At 42.5% G+C, this 22172-nt stretch overlaps 1 protein-coding gene across 1 annotated transcript in view; it reads left to right on the top strand.

Annotated features, from left to right (window-relative positions):
* The window catches only part of Sgsm1 (small G protein signaling modulator 1), an 82725-nt gene that overhangs the window by 47190 nt on the left and 13363 nt on the right, over positions 1-22172 (top strand). Inside the window, exons 16-21 of the mRNA XM_004628019.2 lie at positions 1653-1781; positions 6829-7011; positions 9872-9940; positions 11113-11700; positions 16606-16730; positions 18173-18255. Coding sequence (XP_004628076.1) covers positions 1653-1781; positions 6829-7011; positions 9872-9940; positions 11113-11700; positions 16606-16730; positions 18173-18255 — 1177 coding nt within the window. The remainder of the gene's footprint in view (positions 1-1652; positions 1782-6828; positions 7012-9871; positions 9941-11112; positions 11701-16605; positions 16731-18172; positions 18256-22172) is intronic.

Genomic DNA, 22172 nt, shown 5'->3' with positions numbered 1-22172 from the left:
AGTTCAAAAGAAAGTATGAAAATAAAATATACATGTATATATTTATATATATGTATATACAAAATAGGATAGATATACAGCTACTTTCTCTTAGTTCAATGAAAAGAAAGATTTGTATGTCTCATTTTTGATCTCTTATGAAATAACTATTTTATAGAATATGTAAGTACATGAACCTATATAAAGTCTTAAGGTATATAAGTTTATATCTCAATAATAATTATGCCTACCTTACCATATCCTGTATTTTTAAGTGTACTCATGTTTGTATTTTAAGTAACCAACTTCTTCTATGTCCACTGAATGCATAGACATCTTCCAGATTTCTAGATGAGACACTGAATGTTAGAACCTTGCCCCTCATCTGAATAGGCTATAATTTACTCAAATTTTCACTTAACAACAGACATCTGGGCTCTTCCATTCTGTTTTTGTTTTTATTTTTATTTTTATTTTAGTACCAGGGATCAAACTCGGGACCTTGTGCTTGTCAGGCAGACGCTTAGACTGCTGAACTGTCTCCCCAGCCCAGGGTTTTACTTCTTTCCACTTAACAGTCCTGGGTGGATGTTTCTTGACTCAGCTCTAAGAAAAGTACTCTAAAGTACTACCTTAACTTACTTTTCTCTTGTAACATTACTTTTCTCTCATAACTAAGAGAAAAGTAATTTCTCTCATAACAGAGAAAAGTAATTTCTCTTACTTTTCTCTCATAACTGCCACAGATAATTTTCAAACAGCTTACACAGCTGCGTACATTATACAAGTCAAAATTCTCAAGAGACAAAAGAATGGGCTGGTTTTTCCATTGTGGTTGGTACATCCAACTCTAGGCTTATCACACAAAACAGACATGTGCAGTAAAGAGGTGAGAGGAGACAGGGCAAGCTCACATGCCGTTGCGCCAGCACGCCCGGACTCCATCGCTGGCTCAGCGCACCTGGAGGCGGGGCCAGCGCAGCATGTGGAGCCAGGGATTGAACCCTGGCCCCTGCACTTAGCTAAGCAAGCCCTTAGTCTGCTGAGCTATACCGCCAGCCCTTGAAAATGATTTTTTAAGTAGGCTTAATAAGCTTCACGTACAATATAGCACTTAGTTATTAATGTTGTGCTAGTACACACAAAAGTTATTAGTGTATGAATTTGCAACTAGACGTGTTCATTTTAGGTTAATTCACTTTAGAGTACTTTTCTTAGAGCTGAGTCAAGATGAGTAACTTCAACATGGTATTTCCCAATAGGGAAAATATGAAATATTGACTGAAATTTAAGCAGAAATGTTAATTTGTTACATACTAGCCTTTTTTATTTTCTTTATAAAAAGGGCTCATTCTAGGCATGTTCTGTACCTTTTTTATTGTTATTTTTCACTTAATACAAGCTGAGCAGCCTTCATATTGTTGCTTATAGATAGACCTCATTCCTTTTTAAATCTTTTGTGGGGTACTTATATAGGTCCCCCATTGGTGGACACTTGGGGTGGGAAATTGCCCACATGTGATTCTTTCATATGCTATTCCAATGTATATGCAGATACATAGGACTGTGTTTATTCATCCCAGGATCTGTAAAACTGAGTCTGATAAGCAAAACTTCTGGGCCATCCCCTGATTTTTTGTGGACCAAACCCTTTGCTTCCCCTACCACTGCAGAGTTATGAGGAGCAGGAGCTGCTGCGCCTAATCTATTATGGAGGTATCCAGCCAGAGATCCGCAAGGCAGTGTGGCCCTTCCTCCTCGGCCATTACCAGTTCGGGATGACAGAGACAGACAGGAAGGAGGTCAGTTAACCTTGATGGATGGCAGGGTCTTTGGCTATCAAAGGAACCCAGATGGTGTGGGGGTGAGGGAGCTCTGGTTCTATGTTGAATCAAGGTGGGCGGGGAGAAATGTGGGAGCTGGGATCTCAAGGATAATGCTGTCCGATAGAACAACAACACAAACCATATGTGTAATTTCTTAATCAGTCACTGAAATGAAATCAATATTTCATTATTTCATTTTTGGGCAACTTTAAGACCTCGTCTCAAAATAAAACATTAAAAGCCAGATGAAGTGCCACACGCCTATAATCCCAGCACTTGGGAGGTTGACGCAAGAAGATCACTGGGAGTCCAAGGCCAGCCTGGACTTCATAGTGAATTCAAGGCAGCCTGAACTGCATAAAGATCCTGCCTCAATAAATAAATAATAAAATTTTAAAATGACATTAAAAGTGGACTGGGGATATAACCCTGAGTTTGATTCTAAGTACTACCAAAAAAAAAAAAAAATGTTATGAAATAAAACAAACAAAAAATGAAAATCCTGAGTATCCTTTATGCAATTTTCCTTAGTAGTAACGTCTAGCAAAGCTGTGGTATAGTGCCGTAACACCGTAGGGTATTGACCTTGGTATGGTAGGTCTATATGATTCTGTTTCATTTGTACTCCTTTGTGTATATTTCGTTCTCTTGACTTTTCTCAACTGCGGATATTGGCACTCACCACCACAGTCAATATACAGAATATTTCTGATGCTGTAAGGATATTCTTGTCCTTTTATACCCACTCTGCCTCCCTCCTGACAGCCACTAATCTATTTTCATTTCCTGCATGTTAAATAAATGGAATCATGCAGCAAGTAACCTTTGAGATTAACTTTTTTCATTCAACCTCAATCTCTGGAGCTCCCTGCAGGTTGTTGAATCAATAGAAAGATGTATCCCAGTTTTATGATTCACCTGTGAATAGGCAGCTGTGTTGCTTCCAGTTTTTTTGTTTTGTTTTGTTTTGTTTTGTTTAACTGTTATGAATAAAGCTACAGGGGACATTCATATACAGATTTCTGTGTAAGCATAAGTTGTCATGTCCGTTGGATAAATGCACAGTGGTACAGTTGCTGGGTGGTACAGTAGCTCCCAACTGCCACACTCTGGCAGCAGTTACGCCTTTTACATTCCCACCGGCCACATATGAGTGAGTCACACCTGCATCTTCACCGGAGTTTAGTGCTACCACTGGGGGGTTTTTGTTGTTTTTGGCGGTGCTTGGGGGTTTTTGTTTGGTTGGTTTGCTTTGTTCTTTATTTTTTAGCAACTCTGGCAGGAGTATAAATGATATTTCACTGTGGTTTTGATTTGCATTTCCCAAATGGCTGGTGAAGTTGAATACTTTCCTAAGTATTTATTGATGAAATTTATTTCCATCATTTATCTTTGGTGAATTGTCTGCTCATGTCTCTGTGCATCTTTTTGTTAGATCGTTTGGGTTTTGACTGTTGAAGGGTCTTTTTTATACTTCAGATGGTCGTTCTTTGTTGCGTAAGAGCTGTGCAAGTGCTGCCCCTAGTCTGTCCCTTCTTTTCACCATTGTGACAGGCTGGTCTTCTGGAAAACAAAACTTTTTAAACAAGGGTGTCATATCCGCCAGGCAAGTATTCCGCCACTCAGCTATGACCTTTTCCTTTTATAGATCATGTTTTTAGATTCAAGTCTAAGAACTTCCAGCCTGCCCTGGGTCCAAAGATTTTCTCCTGTTTTTTTTTCCTAAAACTTTCCTAGTGTTACATTGTACCTTAAGTCTGTCATCCAGCAGGGGTTCACTTTTGTGGACGGTGTGCCATTTAGATTGCGTTGCACTTTTAGGCTTTGGTGTTCTGTTGACACAGCACCCTGTGTTGAAACAGTTAGCGTTCTTATGCTGAGCTGCTTTTGCATCTTTGTAAAAAATATCGGTCAGTGTGTTCGGTGTATGCATACTTCTGGGTTCTCTATTCTGTTGTATTTATTTCTGTGTCTGTACCTCTGTCCGTACCTCATTGTTTGCATTAAGGTGGCACTTGCAAAATTAAATGTTTTAGTAGCCACATTTTCAAACAAAAAGACAGGGCTGTTAGGGATAGCTCAATGATAGAGCACTTGCCTAACATGTGTAAGATCCTGTGATTTGAATCCCAGGCACCACAAAAAAAAAATAATAATAATAAAGATGGAATTAATATCTTTAAACATCGTATTTTAAAATAATTACAAGTTCACAAGAGATGGAACACTAATACACAGATCCTGTGTACTACCCACCCAGCTCTCTCATGTTGACGTCCCAGATAATGATTGCACATTAGGAAAACTAAGACATAATATTGTCATAGTACAACTAGCTAGCCCTAGGCCTTACTCCATTCCCAATCATTTTTTGCTTTTGCACATAGGTATATATATTTGTGTGGGGAGGGGGATCCATAACGTTCCGTCAATGCAAAATCCATCTCTGTATTTTCTTAAACCCAATATAAAATCATTTCAATATATAATCAATGTAAGAATCAACAGTGAGGGTCAGGGATTTAGCTCAGTGTCACAGCACCTATTTGGCAAGCACAAGATCCTAAATTCAGTTCCCAGTACCAACCCCCAAAAAACAGACTCACCAGTGATATAGTTCATACCCATTTTTACTGAGTTTTCAAAACCTGTGGTATTCTGTACTATGTACCATCTGTACCAATCTGACATTTGTCTTTTGAAAAAAGCCCACTTAAAATACTCATAACTTGTTTTAAAAGATATTTTATATCCCTGCTATAAATAGGAAACCACTGTGACATACTATAAATAGGAGACTATACATCAGTTAGAATAACACCAGTGATACAAATGAGTTGTAAGTAGTTGCCATAAAAGAAAGGAGTTTGGTGGTTACGAGCACAAAAAAATGATAAATGTTTAAGGAGAGGGAAATTACTCTGACTGGATTTCTATACATCATCTACATGTGTCAGTTTATCACACTGAACCCATCAATACGTATAACTGCAGTGCCAGTTAAACCTTTGAGAGGGAGGGCCGGCATGGAGCTCAGTGTACCATCTGAATATCACAGGACTTGCACAGCATATGTGAATCCCTGGGCTCCATTCCCCAGGACTAAAAGGGAGGTTGTCAAGTGCTGAAAAGGTGTTGACCACACAGTAGTACCAGGCTGACCTTTTCTTCAGTGGAATCAGAGCTGGTAGATAGTTAAGGGTGGGAACTTCCAGAGGTTCTATAGGAGAATCTGTGCAGGTAAACTACAGTCCCCTCAGCACTGTGCAAGACCACCCACATTCATGTCTTCTGGGTACTGGGCGAACAGTACATGGGGAGCTGGGTGGCCCCAGGTACACTAGGTGAGCTGCTTGCCAGGTGAGGGGTGGGGATTGGTGATTTGGTGGGGACCAACCAAAGGCTGTGTGAGCACCTGGGGGGCTCCTAAGCCAGGCAGGAAGAGAAGGCTAGCCAAGGAAGACCCCTGAAGGAGCTGCTGAGACCCACATTCTGGAAAGGAATTTGCTTTCCAGGCAAAGAGGAAGAGGAGAAACCTCATTGGAGGAGGACAGCAAGAGCACAGACAGGGAGGCAGTGTGATGTGTTTTGTGTATCTCTGTGGTTCAAGGGGATGGGGAGGAAGACGTGGTAGACATGAGTTACTGGAGCACAAGGGCCTGGAATAAGGGCAGCTCTGAGGGGTGAGGCTGGAAAGAAGAGATGCAAATAAGACTTCTGAGTGGTATGTGAATAGAAGGGGGCAAGTTAGGGCAAGCAGGGACCTGAGAGGAGGCCACGAGGGTCATTCAGATGAGGGGTGGCAGAACCTAGCCTAGGATGAGGGCAGGGGGCAAGTCTTGGAGGAGCCTCAAGGAGTTCCGTGATCACCCACGTTGGGCAGGTGGGCGCAGACCTCCACCCTCTCTCCTCCCCTGCCTCCTGCTCATTTGTGCCCAGACAACGCCTGACAGATTCAGGTCCTTAGTCACCTCAGCTGTGTGGCTTAGGGATAAGAAGACCCACATCTCCACTGAGATCCCACCCATGTGGAGACAACTTGGAAGCTGAGGCCCTTCTATCAGGCCATGGCTGCATGGAAAGAAAGCTTGTTGGTGTGATTCATCCTTGTTCTTAGCCCTTAGCCCTTAGCCCCATGGTAGCCATGTGAGGGGCCTTGAGTAAATATATTATGTGAGTGGATGGACAAATGGATGGGTGGATATTAGGTTGCTCAGTTTATATTCCATATGCCTAACTTGGTGGTGGGCATACTATTCATACATATCAGAGTAAAGGAATGAGTAGATGAATGAGTGCATGAATTAATGAATAAAGATGTAAAGAAGGAAGTCAGTAAAGAACAGAAAGTATCTTCTCATTTTGCTCCCTCCAGAACCTGATAGATTGACACATAGTAAGGACTCAACAAGTAGTTAAATAGAAGTATGAGTAAATGAATAAAGGAAGAGAAGGAATCTTGCCCTGTCTCAGTTACTTTTCTCTTTTGTTGCAGGGACAAAACACCTGACACCAAAAATTAAGGAAGGGAAAGTTTATTTAGCTCACAGTTAGTGGAGATTTCGGTCCATACTCTGCTGACTGCAAGGCAGAGTGGCACATGGCAGAGGGCAACCTTTCATGGCAACAGAAAGTAGCAAAAAGCAAAGGGAAGAGCCGCGGCTGCAAGCTGCTAGTAAGCTTCTCTCCCCTCCTTATGTTGAAATGCAGATTATCTGCCCCAGGGCAGGTGTAGCACTCACACCCATAATCCCAGCATTGGATCAAGAATTAATCACAAGCTCTAGAAGCCACCCCATGACTGCATGAGGCTTTGGGGGACAATTTGATACAAACCATAACATGCCCTTTGGATATTTCCTAGCTTAGCCCATTTGAAGCATAGCATAGTAGGTGCTTAGTTAATACCTGCTAGGTGTTTGTTAAATGTGTGCTGGATGGCTCAAAGCCATTCTCTTCCAGATGGTACTGGCTCTGCCCAGGAGCCCCAGCCCCTTGGATGACCTTGCTTCTGCCCTGGCAGGTAGATGAGCAGATTCATGCCTGCTATGCACAGACCATGTCTGAGTGGCTGGGCTGCGAGGCAATTGTGCGCCAGAGGGAACGGGAGTCACATGCAGCTGCTCTGGCCAAATGCTCATCCGGAGCCAGCCTGGACAGCCACCTGCACCGGATGATGCACCGGGACTCTACCATCAGCAATGAGGTGAGGAGTCACAGGCCTAGGGGGCACTGGGAGGTGATGGCCAGCATCTGTTCCCCTAGGCTGTTTCTAGAGTGGTGACAGCTGGGGGGAGGGTGGTAGCTTGGGACAGTCTCACCCAAGACTCCAAAGATGTAGGGGGAACCTCTGGAATCATGTTTGAGTTTAAATTCCGACACTAGCTCTGGGGTCTGGTATCTTCTCCTCTGGCTTAGTTTCTGCATCCATCAAGTGGAAAGAAGTTTGTGTAGAGCTCAAACAAGGTGGTATACCAGGCATGATCAAAACACATAGTAAGGGCCAGCCAAATAACTCAGTAGATTAAAGCACCTGCAAGACCAAAAATTAGGGAAATAGAAGGGCTGCAAGAACAGCCAACATTTTGACCCTAGCCTTTCAAGGTCAGTGAAGACTCAGGACATATGAGAACCTATACTGTAACATCATGTAACTCGGTTGTGTCCCAAATTTTCTGATCAAGGAGATTATGGGGCCACAGAGCAACGTGATCGATGACGTAGAGTGTGCCAAAGGAGGGTCACATGAAGAGAAAACATTCTCTCAGGCTTTCACAGAGAGCAAATTGGTCAAGCAATGGCCTTGACTCATCCACATGGCTGACATTGACATAGGATTTGCAAACTGCGGTACAGGGTTACAGGATAAATCCTGAAGGTACCTGACCGACCTTATCAGATACAAAAGTTACATTTCTTTTTATGTAGATCTTCCTTTATCTTGGTCTTAACCATCCAGCAGTAAAGTATAAAAACAAGGTATATAAAGTAAAGCCATAGTAATATGCTGAGCTGTGAAAGGTTCAAGTCAACCATTTCTGTGGATAACCCACTGCTATTGTTGACTGCTAGACTGTGTTGAATTGTCTTGCTGAATTCACATACCTATAGTATTTAGATGCCAATGAAATACCCATCTCTGACAGGACTAAACAAAAAAAGGGGATACAAAGGAAGGACTGTATATACAGAATAGTTAGGATAGATATACAGCTACTTTTGCCTAATTCAATGAAAAGAAAGTTTTGTACTAATAGTGTTTGGACAGGATATCCTGTCTGCATCTTGTACTATGGATAACCACTAGAAAGATAACAATGTACAATGTATTAATTATTGAAACTGTCTTATTAATCAGTTTTGAAACTGTCTCATTGCTATTTGTTTCTCAATAAAATAAAATAAAAATAAAAAAATAAAGCACCTGCAAGCAGACACAAGGGTCAGGAGTTCAATCCCCTGGCCTGCTGTGCTGGCCCCAACCCCAGGATGTGCTGAGAGACGCTATTGAGACTGGGCCTGGTGGCACACCTGTAATCCCAGCACTTGGGAGGCTGTAAGCAGGAGAATCACTATGTGCTCGATCTAGTAGTGAGACCCTGGGCACCCTGTAGACCCTTCCCCCCAAAAAAAAAAACCATAGTTAATGTGTAAGTTTAAAAATCCTATTACAAAAAAAGACACATTTCTATTATCCCCTCATAATATTTGAACACACTTAATGCCATCATTCTTGCCACTGTCTGAAGTAGTTTTGGGAGTCATCTCTTATGAGTGCCTAGTTGCACAGTGGTGGCTATCCCAGTTCAAAACGTCTACCTTTCGTGGTCATTTTTTCTTAGGAAAGAGCTGGAACACTTACAGTGGCAGACCTGTAGGAGGAAAGCCCCTCATGTGTTTAGGAGTTGCCTTTCTATTAGATGGCACTCAGCAGCAGCGTTCACCGTATTTGTAATCACGTCTTGTAAAGACGCTCACAGAAGACCTCCAGAACTGCATCAGAGAATGGCAAAGCAGTGGGTTAAGTGTGTTTGAAGTGAGGCAGAGTACTTTTAGGGGGATTAATAGCAATGTGTCTTTTACTGTAATTTATAAAAATGTAGACTATTTTCTGATTGGCTGTTATGTGTCAGATACCAAGCACAATGTAGCAACAGATGCTTACTGAGTACCTACGATGCGCCAGGTAGTAGCAAGAGTGTGCCGCCCAAGCAGATGTTTCTGGGCTCACGGAACCTTAGCTGAACAGCCTGCAGCAGGCACTCAGAGACAGTTCATTCTCACTGGGGTTGCATCGTCCTCAGTTGCCACAGCAACACTGTAAAGTAAAAACTACCCAAATCCAGAGATTTCCCTCCATCCACATTGTGCTCAGTACTTTTGCCCCTGAGTCTGTGGAAGAACCAGGAGCCTCTGCCCCAAGTGGGGCTGATGCCAGCTGTCAGTGGCCGGTTACCTACGGAGTTGTTGGTACTGATTGTGCTGTCTGCCTCCTCTGGGGCACTTGACTCTACTCAGTGGATCTTGTCCTCTAGCAGGATAATCCAGGCCACTCTCACCATGAAAGCAGATGTCAGTGAAAGAAAGTGGAAAGGCACAGATATTTTAAGTTTCTGCCCTGTCAATCCATTGACCAAAGCAAAGCACATATCTAAGCAAGCCTAGCCTTAGGATGGGCAGACTCCATGAAATTAGAGAACAAAAGGCTTGTGTACAGGGAATGGATAAAGCGTTGTGTTAGTAATAAAATCAGTTACTTTAAGAGTCAAAATAAAATATTAGCCAGAAGTCTCAGGTTTAGCAGAGGCACTAAAGGTGGGGTACTCTGGTTGCCACTGATAGGACACAGGCACCCAGAGGCCAAACTAATCCCTGAAGAGGCTTCTGGGAGCAGGAATGGTCTTTCCTTTCTTTTGTTAGGCAACTAGGAAGCTGAGAACCTTAGAAGGGACTTGTCCCAGCCAGGATTAAAAGTAGAACACTTTTCTTGGCCCAGAGCCCAGCTTTCCTCCTGCGAGGGTGGGAGCAGCCTCGCCCACTCTCCCTCCAGCTGTTCTTTCTCTCAGTCCTCCCAGAGCTGCAGTTCCGGCCGCCAGAACCTCCGCCTGCAGAGTGACTCCAGCAGCAGCACCCAGGTACCTGTCCAGCAGCCCCGCCCTGCCCCTCTGGGGCAGTGAGAGCAGGGGCTGTCCTCTGCTGGCCGCTTTCTGTGTTGTGTTCTAACTGTTAATGCTAGCACTAAAAGTGGATTTTTAGCAATACAGTACCATCTGTCTGACTTCATGAATCCATCCTCCCTGTCAGATAGTAAAACGCTGAAGAGAAAGCTAAGCAGACTTCTTTCTTTTCCTTCACCTCACATGCCCTGCTTTGGAATAGCACCACTCTCGACAGTCTGTATCCTTTCAGCACCTTCCACATGCTTTCACATAGGCAGAAGTATGTAGATAAATATAACAACGGTTGGTGATTTTTAAAGATTTCTATGGAAATGCCATCATGAATGTGTTTAACAATATTCCATTTTACTTAAGAGATAATTCACTGATACTGAAGAGAAAAATAAAACGCAAAAATGCACATGGTACATCATCTTTTATATGATAAAAGGAAACGTTTGAAAGTAAAAATTTTTACTCTGAAACTAAAAAATATTTACATGTATTAAATTAATAAAGAAAAGTGCTTAAAGCACAAGTCATGGAGCTGAAGAGTAGAGTGCTTGTCCAGCATGTGAAAGCTCTGGGTTTCATGCCTAGCACTGCAAAACTACAAAACAAAACGTATGAGACTGACTGTAAATCCAGTTGAAGGGTAGGGCCTAAGGATGCAAAGAACAACAAATAATCCTTAAAATGTATTCTGGAAATATTTTCATAGTATTTCATATATAGCTAACTGGTTTTGGAAATTGATTGGGAATAGCCTTTCACGTGGATATGGTAAGCTTTTTAGCCTGTTTCGTACATGAACTTCTTACTTTGGAAAAATTATGCACACATGATGAAAGCTTGTATGACAGGATTGCTCTCCCAGTGCGATCTCGTGGGAGCCCATGGCAGTGCTGTCCTGTTCCTTTCTAAAGCATTTGATGCCTATGCAAGCATTCAGACCCCTTCTTTCTTAGTCCCAAGTGGAGGCACATATTATGTGTTGTTCTTCCTCACCCTTCTCACTCATAGGGTAATGTCCCCTGCATGCATGTTCATCCTGAAACCTGTCCCCTGCTGTTGAATATTTATGTTGCTGCCACATTGGTGCGACCCTGCACATCCCAGCCCATCTATCTTTGTGTGACCTGCTGCAGGTGTTTGAGTCCGTGGATGAAGTTGAGCAAGTGGAGGCAGAGGGCAGGTTGGAGGAGAAGCAGCCCAAGATCCCCAATGGGAACGTGGCAAATGGCACTTGCTCCCCAGATTCTGGTCATCCTTCTTCCCACAACTTCTCTTCCGGCCTCTCTGAGCATTCAGAGCCCAGTCTGAGCACAGAAGACAGTGTCTTAGATGCCCAGCGGATCATGCCTCCTGTGCTTCAGCCTGGGGACAGCAGTGTGGATGATGGGCAGAGCAGTGAGGCCACCACTTCCCGGGATGAGGCCCCTCGGGAGGAGCTGGCTGTGCAGGACAGCCTGGAGAGCGACCTTCTGGCCAACGGGAGCATGGATGAGTTCATGTCCATCACTGGCAGCATGGACGTGGCCCTGCCCGAAAAGGACAGTGCCACAATGGAGGGCTGGCGTGGTGGGGAGGAAAAGCACAGCCAGGCGGACAGTGAGGACAACCTCTCGGAGGAGCCGGAGATGGAAAGCCTCTTCCCTGCCCTGGCTTCTCTGGCTGTGACCACTTCTGCCAACAGCGAGGCATCCCCTGTGTCTTCCAGTGGGGTCACCTACTCTGTAAGTTACCAGGACTCTCTTCTACCTGTTTTTTGCCTCCAATGAGGGGCAGGGGGTTAGGGATGTACTACAGCTTCATTTATCCAGATTGACCTAGGAGAGACAGCACTGATTTGTTTCATTTTCCCTGTCATGGAGGAGTCACTGTGGAAACCATTTTAGAGAGAGAGTAATATAGGCTGAGCATCTCAAATCCAAGATCTGAAATGCTCCAGGCTGAGCACAGTGGCACGCACCTGTCACCCCAGCTACTGAGGCAGCTGGAACAGGAGCTACACTTGGGCCTATAAGTTCAAGGCCAGCTTAGGCAAATAGCAAGACCCAGCTCAAAAATTAAAAATAAAAGTACTCCAAAACCTGAGGCTTTGTAAGCACCTAGTTGACGCCACAAGTAGAAAATTTCACACCTGACTTTACATGTTATGTTGCAGTTAAAATGCACAAAAATACTGTATAAAATTACCTTCAGGCTATGTGTGTAAAATATATGTGAAACATCAGTATTTCATGTTTAGACACAGGTCCTGTGCCCAAGAATATCTCTGTCTATATGCACAGATTTTATTTATTTATTTATTTTGTGATACCAGGGATTGAACTCAGGACCTTGCACTTGCCAGGCAAGCGCTTATTCTACTGAGCTATCTCCCCAACCCCTTGTATGCATAGATTTTAAGACCCCCCAAATAATCCCAAATGCTCTGGTCCCAAGCTTTTCAGATAAAAGGTACTCCATATGCAGGGTATGTAAAGAGTACAGTCTTAGGCAGGCACAGTGACACACATGTTACCCTGCTCTCAGAAGACCTGAGGCAAGAGAATCAAGTTCAAGGCCAGCCAGGAATACATAGCAAGGCTCTGTCTCAAAACCAAAAGCACAACCTTTGCAGTGAACAGTTTTGGGTTCACATTCTTACTTCAGCTCATCACTTTAACCTGCCTGTGCTTCAGTCTCCTTGTCTATTCTATTACCTTCCTTCCCGAGTTCTTCTCAGAATTAGCATGCTGAACTCATGAGTGTTTGTCATACAGTAAGCACTGGATAGGTCTCAGTCTTGATACATAGCAGGCTTTTTGGCGCCCATCAAATATCTTTTAAATATTTAAGTTTGGTTTCTTGCCAGAAAGTCAAAGCCAGAGGATATCAACTGAAAGGGGAAGTTTTTCTGAGCCAGATACCATGTATCCATTTTTTTAAAAAAGAAGTTATTTCTGTCAAGTTCTCTATCCCCATAATTTAAGAATCATACACTAAAGGAAGCCAGATGTCAAGCTGTGTGCAGTTACAGTTACAGTTCTATGTATTGGGGCACTGAGGCAGGAGGGTGGCTTCAGGAGTTGAAGGCCAGCCTGTCTCCAAGCAGGGAGGGAGGAAGAGTGCAAGGAAGGAAGTTGGCTAATTTTCCTGAACTTCCTGAGAAGCAGTGATACTACTTGTCCTGCCCAAGTTACTTGACTTTGTCCCAGATATTAAACTTTCTTGTATTACTACTACTTGATCTTCTTTAATCTTAAAAGTTATCAATTGACCTCTCACTGTGGAAGAGGAGGATTTAGCTCTCATTCCCTCCATCATCTGAAACCATCACCACGTAAAGGACTCTGGCCCATTTTTATTTCTCCAGAGAGTGACAGAATCATTCTTTTTTTTTTTTTTCTTTTTTTGCAGAACAGGGAGCCCTTACACTTGCCAGGCAAGCGCTTATTCTATGAGCCATCTCCCCAGCCCAACAGAATCATTCTTTAAATGACTGTTCAATGCTGTTATTTTAGCACTATCGTGTCTCAGCCCTGTAGTACACACTGTGTTGAATTTTTTTCCTTTCCTGCAAAACAGTACTGTTTTTCCTAGATGTGTTTTCATTTTCTTGTCTTTTTTTTTTCTTAATTTGCTGTATATTTACCAATTCAATGCTCTGAATTCTTTCAGTTCTCTGCATTGCTCAAAGGCAGACACATCAGGCTTTCTGTTCATTCTGTATGTTGGAAGGATTTTCCCCAAGAGAGCACAGTCCCTGCGCTGAGGCACACTTGTCACTCCTGCCCTCCTTTCCCCTTCCTCTGTAGGTTCCATCTGCTTCCTTCCTGTTTTCTGAGTCTCCTGCTCTCCTGTTTCTTTGTTTATTCCCTCACCTTGGTAGAGCATAGACCTCACCCGCTTCCGCACTTTGCTTTTCACACCTCCTTACACAGAGGCACCTTAGTCTGGGACGCTGGTGCATTCTTCAGCAGAGTATCTCTCCACTTGGGCTTCTCCTGAGTGGTATTCATTTGGCCAGTTCCTAAAAGATATTTTTACCATCTATGCAACTTTAGATTGCAGTTATTTTCTTTCTCAACACAGATGGTCCCCCACTTAGGATAGTGTATGACTTCTTCACTTTACAGCGGTGCAAAAACCGATACACTTTAAGTAGAAACCATACTTCAGAATTTGCATTTGGATCATTTCCTGCGCTAGGGATGGCACACTGTGCTGCTCTCATGCTGTGCGGTGGCCAGAGCTGCAGCACCCTTTGAGTCCTGATCTGAGGAGAAACGGCCGGTACTCCGCCCCGCACTGGGTAGCTAAGCGAGGATGTTTGTTTGGTAGGTTAGGGGTACTCAGTACATTTTTTACTTCAACATTTTTCACCTCACAAAGAGTTTATCAGACTGTAACCCTCTGGTAGTCAGGGAGCATCTATACTTTTTTAATGTATTTCATACAGGGTCTCACCACACAGCTCAGACTTGTAGTAATCCTGTTTTCAGCCTCACCAGCACTGGGACTACAGGCATGTGCCACCACATCTAGTCTCGGTGACCGGCTCAGTGTGCCCGGGGGCAGGGCCGGTGCAGCATGTAGTTCGAGGGATTGAACCCTGGTCCCTGAGCTTGCCTAAGCAGGCGCTTAGTCTGCTGAGCTATCTCACCAGTCCTATCAAGCATTTGTTTGCTTTTTGTACTGGGGATTGAACTCAGGACTTTATGCCTGCCAAGCAGGTGCTTAAGCCACTGAGCTGTCTTCCTGGCCCCTATACTTTTTTGAAGATACTGTTTTTTCTTCAAAATTGCATTTTTGCCATTGAGAAATAAGGAAGATATCACTTAAAGATAACCTCCTTTTCTCTTTGACTATTTTAAGATTCTCTTTTTGGTATCGTGTGTCATGTATTTAGATACAGATTTCTTTTTATATTTCCAGGCTGGTAGCTGTTGGGCCTCACATATCTGCACATTGATGTCTTCAACCAGTGCTGGAAAATTCTCATTCTTTACTTATGCAACTGTTGTTCCTTCCTGATTTTCTCTATCTGCTGCTCTGATTAAATGTTTGCTAGACTTTTTCACACTATCCTGTATGTACATTATTACTCTTTCATTTTATCATTTCTTTGTCTGTCTGATAAATCTGGGATAATTTCTTCAGATCTCTTTCTAATTTACTACGTCTCTCACGTGTCTGATTCTCAGGCTGGGGGTGCAGTTCAGTGGTAGAGGGCTTGCCTGATACCCGTGAGGTCCTGGCTTCCACTCCCAACATCCAGCACTCTAGGAAAGGAAAAGAGCATCTGATTTTTTACCTGCCTGATGCTTACTATGTTTTGAAAAATTGTTTTTGGCTTTTTTCTCCAAGTATACTGTAAAGTGACCAACTTGATCATCTTACAAACTCTTGGTTTTATCTTTGGCTTCTTTGATTTTTTTTAAATATATCAAACAGGGCTTGCCAGATAGCTCAGCGAATTAAAGCACCTGCTTAGGCAAGCACAGGGACCAGTGTTCCCTAGGGCATACTAGGACAGTGAGGGAGACTGGCATGGTGGCATACACCAGTAATCCCAGTGCTTGGGAGGCTGAAAACAGGATCACAATGTGTCCGATCTGTGTAATGAGACCCTGTAGACCCTGTACTAAATACATAAATATATCAAACAGACATTTTAATTCTATCCCTGGTACCTCTAATATAGAGGTCCTCATAGTCCCAAGTCTGTCTTCTTGTGTTTATGCTGTCCTTCACAGCCCTCTTTCTCCCAATATTTTGTGCTTTTCTGAACATGGGCTCATTTTTTACAGGTTTTCTCTGTTGTACTGTCTGCCTAGGTGGCAGGTCATTGCCTCAAAAAAGGATTTCTTTTGGCCCATCCTGGCATCAGGGGTATAATAAATCTGAGATGACTTTAGACTGAATTTCCTGATCTTTCAGGCTACCTAGGAAGTGGAAGCTTGGATTATAAACCTTGCTGAGTTATAAGCCTGATTTGTAGCTTTTACTTAAACATTTAATGTGGCACCTGGGTTCAGGGTGCAAGCAATTATTTTTGGGCCCCGGAATGTTAGTATGTTTTTTCCCCTAGTTTTTCTTGTCCTTGAGGTCCCATTTTGCTTGGAAAAGGTCTCTTAGATGCCTCAACATACGTTTTCCAAGTGTGGCAGCTTCCCTCAAGGCAGAAGCCAAATTTGCTATTTTCTTACTCTTATAGGTTACTTTTTTGCCCTGAAATGCTTATTACTCTTGCTGTATCACTGGGTTATTCTACTAGGGTTCCTCAGGACATCTGATCTAATATAGAACTGCAAGTGGACTTCAGTTCCTTCATTCTTGTCCAGTTTTCAGCAGAGAGGGGTACACTTCCAGCTACAGTGGTAACCATAAGTCTCAGTTCTGTTACCTAAAAATGGGTATAAATTATGGACCTAATGAAGGTGTTTTAGAAATAAAAGTGTGCATCATACATGGGAAAAGGCTTTCCCAGAAAACATACATATAAGCAAACAAAATCAAACACCTAACTGGTCCCCATGAAAGGTGTTGTTTTTCTTGGCCCCAGGAAAGAGCCGGTAGCAGGATAGAGCATCTGTCCCTGAGTGGGGAGTTTGGGTGTAGTTTTTCTTTCTTTCCCTCCTGTGTACCTACAGCCTGAGCTGCTGGACCTGTACACGGTTAACCTACACCGCATCGAGAAGGATGTGCAGAGATGTGACCGCAACTACTGGTACTTCACACCCACCAACCTGGAGAAGCTGCGCAATATCATGTGCAGGTAGCTGGGACTGGAGAACCTGGGATAGAGGACATCTGGGGTGGGTGAGGTGGAGCTAGAGGGAGCCAAGGTGGAACTTCTTCCAGAGAAGGTATAGCAATACAAACCAGTTACTAAGCACCTAGTTTATAGTGCTTAGGGCGCAGTCCTGAGCCCTTTACTGTCATCTGGTCACTTAATCCTCTACTGTATGAAATATAAGCATTGACCCCTTTGGTTACTGAGGATATGGAGACTCAGGAACCACACCCTCAGAACAACTTAATAACTTAAGGAGATTCTGTTTCAAATAAAAAATAAAAAGGCTGGTACTTTAGTTCAATGTGAAGGACCTGGATTCAGTCCCCAGTACCCACCTCAAAATCAAAAAGGAAATCAGAAGTTCATAAGATAAAGACACTTCTTCCATCTGTGCCCAGCAGCTCAGCTCACCCAGGAATAATGACTGCTAACAGTGTAGTGAATATTTTCCGCAACTGTACAGCAAGCCCCTGACATATGTACAAGTTCCCGTTCCAGAATTTGTTCATAACCTGGGTTTGTTTATAAGCCAACAAAGTGAGTCTCATGCAGTATACCTGTGAAAGTTTGCAGCTCAAATATTTGTAGTCTAAAACTTACTATCTAGTATATAATTGACTGTATATTCTATAATACAATGTGAATGAATTGTGCATTATATAAGAACACTTTTTAATGTTTCAAAACAATATAAATGTTACTTTAAAATGAAAAAGAATTGAGGCAAAGGAAAAGTGGACCTACTTTGGCCTGCTTTTGGACAGAAGAAATCACAGGTTTGACAAAGATGGTAACTTTCCAGATAGATTTTGACAAAGAAAAACTAAAGAAACCATTTAACACAGTGTTTAAAATTATACGCTATCCATAAGGCCTTCCAGGTTCTAATACTGCCTCTGAATCTACTAAGTATATGACTTCAGTCATGTAATTTACCCATGTCCTGCCTTTCTCATTTGTAAAATGTGACCATAGTGACCTGTAATAGGCTTCTTATACTGTAAGTGTTCATTAAATATAAGGTATTGTTAGTAAGAGGTTGACCAGATTCCAGAGAGGGAAGTGGGGGACAAAGGCACAGAAGCATAAATGTGTGGTTTCTTTGTGCATAGTGAAGCCCCTATGTGTCTGAAGAGGAAGAAGCACTAGGAAGTGGCATGTGAGGCTGTGAAGAGGAGTGTGGGGAGACTGCCTGTCTTGTGCCCAGTAATGGAGTCTCCACCTGGTGGCAGGAGGCCAGTGCAAGGCTTTGAGTCATGCTGGTGATCATCTGGGATGTGTGCAGTGTGACTGATGGGAATACAGGCAATGGGCGGAGGGAGCAGCCCTGGTGAGCGCTGGGGACTAAGCAGGCAAGGAAGAGTGGGCTGGAAGGCAGGGTGGTGGTGCGTCCATCTCCGAGCCCCTTGCGTTGCTCACAGCTACATCTGGCAGCACATTGAGATCGGCTATGTCCAGGGCATGTGTGACCTTCTGGCTCCACTTCTGGTCATCCTGGATGACGGTGAGTATATCTTCCCTCCCCAGGGCGAGGGTGCACTGTCCTTCCCTCTGCATGGAAGAGTTGGTTTTACTTTGTGGCTGCCTGTAATGAGCCAGGAGAGGCACCTGTCTACTCCAGAGAAATAGAGCCTTTCTCTACCATAGTACCCCATGCTCACACATGGGCAGGCCTTTGCTCCCCACTGATTGTACAAACATACACAAGAACAACAAAAAGAACCCAGTCCCGAATACCTTTGTTTATGAGTTCTACCAAACGTTAGGAAGATTCAGTATGAATTTTCACAGACTCTTCCAATTCTTAGCACCCCAAATAAATAAATGAATGAGTAAATATGAAAGAAAGAAAATGAGAGAATGCTTTCCAACTCATTCTATGAGGCCAGCCTTCATGGAAGGTGGGCTCCTTCCTACCCCAATACCCATATCAGACAGAGACATCACAAGAAAACTCCAGACCAGTATGCTTCATGAATGCAAATATAAAAATCCTCAAAAGATACCAACAAGCAAAATTAACAACTATACAAAGGGTCACACAAGGACCAGTAAGGTTTTCAGGACAGTGGATACACCTTGAGACCATAATGTTAAGTGGAATAAATCAGACGCATAAGCTTAGATATGGCATGGTTTCTGTTAAATGTGAAACCCAAAGTATAAATAAAGAACAACGTAAAAAATAGGAAGATCTTTCTCAGAGGGTAACAGAATCAGGATGGAAGAGGGAAGGAAAGGAGAGAGAAGATGAAAAAGGAATTAAGATACATTGTGTTAGTGTGCCAGCTCGCCATGAAGAATGTAAGCATTCTTCATATGACAAACATGTACTAATAAAAAAAAAAAAATCAGGGTAATACAATAACTGGCCAAAAATACAATCATCTCAATTGACATAGAAAATCCTAACCAAATCCATTGCCTTTCATGATAAAAATACTTGACAAACTAGGAGTAGAAAGAACTTACTCAGCATGATAAACAGAATCTATGAAAATCCCACAAATAATATACTGAATGGTGAAATGTAGAACACTTTCCCTTAAGATCAGGAATAAGGCAAATGTGTGTGTGTAGGCTCAAGCAGCAGCATTCGAGGAAGAAAACAATTGGGAATAAAGTAAAACTATCACTATTCACAGGTCACATGACTTACATATAGAAAATTCTAAGGAATCAAAAAAATTGAGTTAAAGTTATAGAATAAAAGATCAGTACACAAAAGCCTGTTGTATTTCTATGCACTCAAAACAGTCCCAAAGTGGAAACTAAGGAAAATTCCATTTGCAATCATACCTAAAAGAATAAAATATAAAGTAACAAGTACAAGATTTGTGCATTGAAAACTGTGAAACGTTGTAGAAAAAAACTAAAGTGCAGTACTTTTCAAAATTCTCATTTGCTTTGTTTGTAGATACTAATAAGCTGGGGGGCTGGGGAGATAACAGTAGCATAAGCCTGTGCTTGGCAAGCGCAAGGGCCTAAGTTCAATCCCCAGTTCCACAAAAAAATTTAGAACTTGTGTTTCAAAGGACTCTGATCATAAAAGTGAAAAGAGCCACAAGAATGGAGGAAGATATACAAGTCTTACGTGTGTTAAAGAACTTATACCCAAATATATAAAGAACTCATAATTCAAAAATAAAAAAAATAAACTAAATTTAAGATGGGTAAAAGATTTAAGTAGACATTTCTCAATGGAATCAGAGACAAAAATAGCCAGTAATTGAACTGAAAGTTGCCCAGCATCACTAGTCATTTAGGGAGACGCAAATCTAAACCACAATGGGACATGTTTCACAGGTACTAGGATGGCTAGAATCAAAACAATCGAAAACGGCCTATGTTGGTAAGAATATGAAGAAAGTAGTGGCTTCCTACATTGCTGGTGGAACTGCAAAATGATTTGGCCACTTTGGAAAACAGTGTGGCCAATAGTTACTCTTAATATTAAACAAAGAGTTACCACGTAACCCAGCAATTCCACAAATACGTGTATAACTAGGAGAATTCAAAACACATACAACATTATTATTCCTAACAGTCCAAAAGTGAAAACAATCCAGTGTCCATCTACCAAAGAATACAAATAAGCAAAATGTGACCTATTTCTACAATGGAATATTATTTGGCAGAAAAATAGAATGATGTTCTGATTCTTGCTACAATAAGGAAGAACCTTGAAACATTATGCTAAATAAAGACCACGTATTGCATTATTCCATATATGGAAAGTCATGAATAAGCAAATCCAGGGAGACAGAAAGGAAGTAGAGATTGACATAGACCAGGGAGAGGAAATTGGGGTGCCTACTGCATGGGTTTCCCTCGGCGGCCAAGAGTGGTCTGGAAGGAGATACAGTGCTGGTCTCATAACATTGTGAGTGTACTGACACCACTAGCTTCTGTATTTAAAAGGGTGATGCTTCAGTATGCAGATCTAAATGAGGCTTGAAAATGGGAAGCAAAATCCCCTACACCTTAGAGGTGGGCTCCAGATTGTGACTTCCTTCCAAAAGGGACAGTGGGAGGGAGGGATTTGGTAGAGATGAGAGAAACTTAACAGCAGAGACACACCATGACAAACACTAATGCAGTCAATTAAAGGCTTTGAAAATAGTGTTTAAAAAACAAGGGCTGGCAAGATAGCTCAGCAGACTGTCTGCTTGAGCACAGGGACTAGAGTTTGATCCCAGGCACCACCTGCCACACTTGCCCCCCCCCCCAGGCATGCTGAGCTGGCCACCGAGTCCAGGTGTGGTGGACTCAGACATGCTTGTAATCCCAGCACTGGGGAGGCTGAAAACAGGAGTATCACTATAAATCCAAGCTGCATAGTGAGACCCTATACCCAGTACATTAATAATAATAAAGCACATTGGGAGGCTGAGACAAGAGAATCACAAGGTCAAGCCTAGCTGGGAAGCTAAGCAAAACTCTGTCTCACTGCGTAGCCCAGGCTGGCCTCAAACTCATAGTAATCTTCCTGCCTCAGCCCCCTGAGTGCTGGGATTACAGGCATGTACCACCATGCCTGACTTCAAAATATATGTATTTTTTTAATGGACTGGAAGTAGGGTGACCTAAATATAGCCCTTGGGAAAACTTCCAGTCTAGTATAGTCCCCTGAAATTATTGTTAAGAGGGGGGAAAAAACCTATCAGTGTAAAGTAAGGTTCTGAAACAGATCCTTTTATTGAAGGTCTCCTTAGTAACTTTACTTTCTTAATGTTTGTAAAAATACATTTTAAGCAGCAGATACACTACACAGCATTTCCCAGGGTAATTTGACCCTTTATTTGCATGTTGAAAAAATCCTTCCAATATTGACAATTACTATTTGAACGGTGATTCCTAGACTTAGATATGTCATGAACCAGTAAACTTTCTTAAAAAAGAAAAAAAGCCAGGCATGGTGGCACACAGCTGTAATCCCAGTACATGGAAGACTGAGGCAAGAGGATTGCTGTGAGTTCAAGGCCAGCCTGGCCTTTATAGTGAATTCAAAGCCATCCTGAACTACATAGCAGGACCTTGTCTGAAAAACAGAAAAAAAAAACACATACACAAGAAGAAAGAGTAATCCCAGTACTTGGGAGGCTGAAGAAAGAGGGTTGTCGCAAATTTGAGGCCATCTTGGGCTACATAATGAGTTCAGGGCCAGCCTAAACTATATGCCAAGACCCTGTCTCAAAAAAAAAAAGAAAAAACAGAAACAAATAGAGCATTTGCTGTCACCATATTTTCCTACAAGAGAATAGTCTAATGTCTCTCAGGTAAGCAGTGTGTAGATAATTTTTTTTTCAAAGTTTTATTGATAAACAGATAGCAATAAGACAGTTTCAAATCAAATCGGAAGTACAGTTTCAACAAATAATACACTGCATATATTCTTCTTAGTGGTTAATTGCTGTACAA

Source organism: Octodon degus, unplaced genomic scaffold (assembly GCF_000260255.1).
Source record: "Octodon degus isolate 3935 unplaced genomic scaffold, OctDeg1.0 scaffold00021, whole genome shotgun sequence".
NCBI lineage: Eukaryota > Metazoa > Chordata > Mammalia > Rodentia > Octodontidae > Octodon > Octodon degus.
The sequence above is the reverse complement of the archived record's forward strand: the minus strand, read 5'-3'. Positions and strand labels throughout refer to the sequence as shown.